At 49.4% G+C, this 7,034-nt stretch overlaps 1 protein-coding gene across 1 annotated transcript in view; it reads right to left on the reverse strand.

The window, feature by feature from the left end:
* LOC143268397 (uncharacterized) overlaps positions 1–6,647 on the reverse strand; it is a 19,937-nt gene extending 13,290 nt beyond the window's left edge. Inside the window, exons 1-2 of the mRNA XM_076550562.1 lie at positions 6,538–6,647; positions 6,209–6,320 (exon numbers count right to left, since the gene is read on the reverse strand). Coding sequence (XP_076406677.1) covers positions 6,209–6,320; positions 6,538–6,623 — 198 coding nt within the window. The 5' untranslated portion in view covers positions 6,624–6,647. The remainder of the gene's footprint in view (positions 1–6,208; positions 6,321–6,537) is intronic.
* Between the last annotated feature and the right edge of the window lie 387 nt (positions 6,648–7,034).

Here is a 7,034-nt window from a genome sequence, read left to right on the forward strand (position 1 = left end):
GATCGGAGGACAGATCCAGCCACTAGATTAAACATAGAGGTCAGGCAGTGGTGGCACACACCTTTAATCCTAGCACTCGGGAAGCAGAGATCCATCTGGATCTCTGTGAGTTCAAAGCCACCTTGGACTACATGAGATTAACTCAGTCTAGGAGAGAAATAGAGCCAGGCAGTGTCTGCTGCAAAGCTCTTCACCTGAGGGGGCTGGACTTCTGCAGAGTTAGTTCATGGGGCTGGTCCAGAAGGGTAAAGTGGCCTGCATCAAATCCTTTTAAAGCCTATGAAACAATACACTTCATTGCCATTTTGTTCATATTTCAAGAAGAAAATACGTTTAACATTAAAGTTTTGTTTTCAAATCCCCAAGGCAAAATTGCCTTCTCTTTTCTTTTTCCTTTCTCTCTCTTTCTCCATCCCCCCCACCCCCCCATGCATACACCCACACACCCGCACACCCACACACCTGGGCTTCTCTGTGTAACAGCCCTGGATGTCCTGGAACTCGATTTGTAGACCAGGCTGTCCTCGAACTCACAGAGATCTGCCTGCCTCTGCCTCCCGAGTGTTGGAATTAAGAGTGTGCACCTTTCACTCTTGACTCCCTCTACATACACACCTAAGAGCTGAAGTCTTAACATACTGCTAAATTCTCACTTTTAATAACTCAACGGCAGTCTCTCTGGGCTATTTTGTTTCTTGCTCCGACTCTCCAGTCAGATGGAACTGAGCAAAGGCATGTGAGAGAACCTGACAATTGACTCCTTCAAGGTTGGCGGCCTCGTGTTCCAGCTGAAAGGTATTCATTCATTCATTGAGCCCCAGCCTATGTAGTCAGGTCCTTGTTGATTTCAAGTGGTTAAAACCCAGCAGACGCTAGTTGAGACCAAACAGGAAATGTATTAGTTCATACAGAACAGTGGGGGTGGAGGAAGGAAGGAGGGGAGGGAGGAGGGAAGGAAAAAAGACAGTCAGCAAAGGCCATTGGGCCAGCCCGATTGCCCATTTGAATGATGCCGGCAGGATTCTGCTCTGACACCTCATCATCTCAGCTTACTTTATCAGCACCGGCTTTGCCTCAGGGATGCTTTCCCAGCTGGTGTCCCAGGGACGCTAAGCTCACTTCCTTCCAGCCAGCTTTGCCGCTCCATCTCCAGCAGTCAGCTCCCTTCCTGTGGCAAAGTTCTGAGCCTCGGTTCTCATTGGTCATGCTACTGCACCCTTCCACGAACCAACGATAACCCGCAGGATGCAATGCTCTTATTGGTCAGGACAGATCACAGGCCCGCCCCTAGCGTGGTGTTGACCCCGTTGAAATCATGTTTAGGGAGGTGAGTCTTCAGATTAAAATTATGCAATTACCAGAAGGAGTATCCCAAGATTTGCAGGACTCGAGCAAACATACGTAGCCGTGACACAAGGTCAGGCTGTGACTCCGGGCCAGCTTTGTGGATGTAAGCCTGGACAGCCACTCAGAGCCCAGCTGCTGTGGAGTAACGCTCCATTGCTTTGAAATTCTTAATTATTGATTTTTGTACTGCGCTTACATCACTTCCCTCCCTCTTTCACTTCACTCTGGTGGCGGCTGCCGCTGAAGTCATGTGAAACAACACTTGATGTTGGCAGTTGACTTGAACTTTCCAGCGCTCTGTGTCGCAGGTCCCCTCATGGCATGGTTATCTGGTTCCAGGAATAGGGCAGGACCTAGACACGACAGTTTCTTGAGACTTGGAGTAGGGAACCTGTCGGTCCCTTATCCCAGGTCCGCTGGCCAAGCAGCTTCAGATACCAGAGTCAATGGGGGAGGACAGAGGAGCGTCTCCCCACAGGGGCTTCAGGGCTGGGAACCATTTCCATGCCCTGGAGCACTGACTTTGAGGGTGACGTATGTTGTGTGAATTTTCTCCCTTAATTTTCACCATGAGTCTTGAGACTGTTTTACAAATAAGGAACCAGAGGAAGCAAGGAACTTGATCAACGACACACAGCATTCCTCCTACAAAGCCTGTGTTTCGTTCTCCAGGGCTCTGTTGTGTTCTGCATGCTTGAGAGAAGAGATCTTTAAGGGGCTGGGGTCTTGAGAAGCTGGTGGCAGGAAGTCATTCTCAGTTTGGCACTGACGTGACTCTGTAATGTATCCATGTATAGAGCCCAGAGCACTTGGATTACACCCTGCACCCTGCCGGGTTCTCTTTCTGTGGTGTCAGCTATTAAGGTTGGATATAATCCAAAGATTGTTCATAGACAATGCCAAACCTATACCTCCCTGTTAGTCATGCAGTAGCCATCTGAGTTATGGACTGTCACAGCAAGATCAAGAGATTGCTTCATCTTACTATTAGCTAATCTATGATCGCACCTAATTTATAAATTACACTTAGCATAAATATCCAAGCATAGATGTGTGTGTGTGTGTGTGTGTGTGTGTGTGTGTGTGTGTGTGTGTGTGTGTGTGTGTTGGCTTTGAGGCATCATCTCATGTAATCCAGGCTGGCCTTGAACTCACTAAGTAGCCAAGGTTGACCTTGACTTTCTGAGTGCCGGGCTTCCGGGCACTGAGCTGCTCTCTGTTTTAGGCAGTGCTGGGACTTGAAGCCAAGGCGTTGTGTGTGCTAGGCCAGCGCTCTACCCAGTGAGTTATACCCGAGCCCACAGAATTTTCATGTGAGACAAAAGCACGCTACACACAAAGAATTAGCTCTGTCCGCTGGAGCTCTTTGAACAGATCCTCTCCGGATAAGGGAGAGCTGGGTCTATCTTAAATCTTTGATTACATTTATTTCTTTCTGTGTGTTGTGTGGCAGACAGAGAACAAATCCCGGGAGTGAGTTTTCTCCTTTCTCCCTGAGGGACCCGGGGATAGAACTCAGGTCGTCAGGCTTGGCAGCAAGCTCCTTTGTCCACTGAGCCAGCCCACCGGTCCCATGCTATATGTTTAAATGGGAAGCTGGTAAGATACAGCCTCTTCACTATGAGAAGGAAACATCAAAGGCTGATGTGGGCTGGTCTGTCCCGAGGAGCCTTCCTGGGGACTGATGCTGGCTGGGCCTGCGGACAGTTTCGTAGGAGAATGATGGTTTTCATGGAGGCTCTCTCAGAGGGCTCAGCTCCTAAACTAAGCCTGGCCTCGTTTCTCATTTGCTGCATAGAGGGCCCCTCTGGCTAGTGTGGCTTTCCAGAACTCTCTCTTGAAAAATGAGACCTTTCTTCCTTTTTTTTTTTTTTTTTTTTTTTTTTTTTGCATATGGTTTGCTGAAAACACAGCAGGGTTGATTGAAATAATTCTATCATACTACACACAAACCTATGGCTGCTATCTAGTCTCCTCGTAGAACAGAAAAGAACCTTCCTTGACAGGAAAGGATGTGCTGAGGAGGGCAGGGAGAGAACAGGGCAGAGGAAAAACAAACTGGAATTTCAATTTAATTTTGTTATGACCGTGTGTTTGGAAGGCAACACAGCACCAAACCCTAAAGCACTTTTGAAAGTGAGCGTGGAGAGAACTGTGGAGATGCCGATCTTGCAGGTCAGGCCCCAGGCTTCAGGCTCTCAGTTTGTCTTGTGACCACACTGCTAATTTCTGCTTGGAGACCTAGAGTTAGGCTGTGCCCACCCACCCTGGGGCAGCGGGACTTGTGCAAGAGCTTGCCAAAGTCATCCAAATTAGGACCCCAAAGAGAAGAGAGTCCCGAGGTCCAGCAACCCTCAGAAAACACTGGAAATCACTGTGTTGAAGAAACACTTCTTCCCTTGAAGCCAGAGCGTTGTGAGCCCTGAGCAAGAAGGGCAGAAGGGTGGCTCCTAGCTGAGACCATAAAGCAGCAGGCATTTAGCTTATGGTGGTGGAATTGAGCCCAGAGGGGCATCGCTTGTCCACAGTAAAAACAGGGAGAGCAAGTCCGATCTTGAAGTCTGGGAACAAGCCAGTAAACAGCGACCCTGCCTTGAGTTCCCACCCCTAGTTCTTCTCCCCAATGGTGCACTGGCATGCAAGTGCAAGCCAAGAAAACTCTTTTCTCCCCTAGGTTGTGTTTGCTTGGTGTGTCATCATAGCAACAGAAAAGTGACTAAAACACCAGTCGTCTTTGTTTCTCTTCTTCATTAAGGGTTTTCTCACATCAGTAAATATATTTCAATGATATTAAGTGTCTAATGTAATATTTCTTTGCAGAGTTATATTATCATTTATTTACTGAATAAATTATTCAGTAATAATAAAATCTTCTATTATTGGAGAATAGTATTGCCTATAAGGGGGTAGGTGTTTTGTTACTGTTATACAGCAGCAACTATCATCATTTTCTGGATATATTCCAAATAATGGGCAAAACCTGTGACCTTTCTAAGGACTTTGATCCTACCTACATCAGCTGGGGTAGACTAAACATTAAAACAAACACTCCCCAAGTCTATGTAGCTTAACATAAGGATTTACTGGTGCCTGAGACTTCCTTTCTCTGTATCTTCAATAATCCAATAATAAGTATGGCACTTGTGTGTCCCTTTTTCTGCAGATTCCCATGGAAAGCCACGGCTCTTCTGCACAGACAGATGCAGTGTGCCTGTGTCTGTCTTTGGAGAGCCCATCACTAGAGAACGGGACTCTGCATGCCTGACTCCTTTCAGAACAGTCACCCCATTACTGCATCCCAAGCTGGCTTGAACTTCTGGATCTTTCTCTGTTCCCCACCCTCCCTTCTAGTCCTTCCTTCAGAAAAAAAAAAAAAAAAAGGTGTCCAAAAAATGAGCCACCTTCTCCTGAATCCAGCCCCAAGCTCCCTGCCCCAGCATCACCTCTGAATACAAGGTCCCTTACCCATCCTAGCAGAGAAGACAGTTTTATATGGGGGAACGGGGTAGAGGCGGACACCAGGGAATAGAATTAGAAGGCAAAAATAGCATCTCGGTGCTGACTTGGCACACTGGCTTTGACCACATCTCCCAGTGTCTTGTCCGTGGCATTTACTGTTCCAGCACAGCAGCCCTTCCCAGCATACAGCAAAGTCAGCAGGAGCAAGCTGCTAAGAAACTGTAAGGGAGGCCAGCAGAACTGTGCAAGATCTCTGTTCCTGCCCTGACGTCACGAGAACCCAGGCTGCTGAAGGCTGGCTTGTGTCTGAGCTGCTCCTTGTTTTGAAACTTAGTTACTGAAAAATAATGCTTTTGAATGGCCTCTGGTCCACGTCTTTACTGGACTCCTAGCTGTTGCCTAAGGATTAGCTGGGGAGGTCGGCAAAAAGTCTTCAAAAAAAAAAAAACCGTACACTTGCCCCGAGGGCCTCTGAGAACTGATGGCCTAGAGTGAGATCAGCAGAGAAATCACAAGCCAGACCAGCAGATTTCCCAAGCCACTGATGGCATCAGCATTCCTAAAGACGGTACGTGTGTTTTCTTAAGAAGGGACAGGTGCATTGGCCTTCCCAGTCCCTGCCTCCACTGCCTCCCCAAGAGGCAGCCTTGGACTCTGGACCTCCTGACGGAGTGACTCATACTAACTTATAACCTAGAAAAAGAAACAGGAAGTGGCTTAGGGAGGCAGAGTGCAGCCCGGGGAAGGGCCCTGGTGTCACTGGCCTCCGATGAGATGGTAAACACAGGCAGAAGTGTGGTATCTGCAGTGTTTTCCTGAACTGGGTGCATGCTCGTGTCTTTAGGGGTCACCGGTACTGGGCCAGTGACTCTTTCCAACGTGAGGCCCTGTGGGATGGTAAGGCCTTCTCTGCAGTGGCCTTGGATCCTTGACCTGAATTGTGTCAGGCCTTAAGAACAGAAGTCCTCAATTTGATGGAGTGGTAAAGGCCAGTGACCCAGGTGTGTGGGAGGTAGAGACAGGAGGAGAGAGAGTTCCGAGTCATCTTTGACTACACAATGAATTCCAGGCCAGCCTGGGTTACACAAGATCCTGCTTCAATAAACAAACGGGGCGGAAGCCTTCAAGTACTTCCAATACTTCTTCCAAAAGGAACAACCAGCCTTTGATACCCTCCGGGCATTTGGGAGAGTGTATATATGCCCAGGAGTGTGTCTAAAGCCCGCAGAAGCGTTTCCTTCATATGCTGAGAAACAAAGATCCACTGTGACCCTAGGTCCCCAGAGGAGTGCTCTCGTGGTGGGGTTGACACTGTCCTGGGTGTGGCCCTGGGGCCTTTTGGCTGCAAGAAATGTGGCTGATGAGGGGGAAGAGAGCGGAGGTCTGGCCTCACAGTACTTACCCAGGCATCCTTTTCTGGTTCTCCCGGGGCTGAAGGGCAGTTCTCCCAGCTCCCCAGCCTCTCACTGATATCTTCCCACAGGCCTGCCTCCAGCAGACAGCTCCTGAGGCCCCTGTTGCGGCAGGATGGTACCAAGACACTGTGGAGACCCTTCCCACGCAGACTCGGCACAACCACCTGCAGTTTTAGCCCAGCGTCTCCAGGTACCAACTCGGGGAGAAAAGGCTGTTGCACAGACCGGGCCACGCAGCAGCCCTCCAGGCCCCAGGCTCCCCATGTAAGCCTAAAGCACCTGCTAGTCCAGGCCAGCCCTCAGAGTAAAGGCCTACCTTTTCAGCCTCCTCTGACCTCTGGAAATGAATCCGGAGGTAGAGGGGACCGCTAGCCTGGAGACGTCATCTGAGGCCTCACGCATCTCTTTGGGGGCGGGGGAGACGAGAAGGAGGCCAGCCCCAGATTATCAGGCTGTCTGGTCTCCTTCTGCAATGGCTCGCCACCATTACAACCATTGCCTCAGCCTGTCCGTGAGAAAAAGGACTTGCCGCTTCAGGAAGTTGGGCTCCCGGTGCCCTTCATACCAGGCAGTGAAGGTCACTTCCGGTCACGGGCCGGACAGAACTGGAATCCATTGGCATCTCCTCAGAGAGAATACTGACTCTAAGGTAATGTCAAGAATGACCTTTACCCATGATCCTCTCCAGGTCTCTCCCAGCTCCTGATAAATCAAGTAACTTTTGGGGGGCAGGGGGAAACAAACCAACCCCGTGATTTCATGGAAAGACGTTTAGGGCTGTTCGTTCCAGAGGCCACTTCCCAGCACCCACAT

The sequence above is a fragment of the Peromyscus maniculatus genome, chromosome 14 (genome assembly GCF_049852395.1).
Source record: "Peromyscus maniculatus bairdii isolate BWxNUB_F1_BW_parent chromosome 14, HU_Pman_BW_mat_3.1, whole genome shotgun sequence".
NCBI classification, from domain to species: Eukaryota; Metazoa; Chordata; class Mammalia; order Rodentia; family Cricetidae; genus Peromyscus; species Peromyscus maniculatus.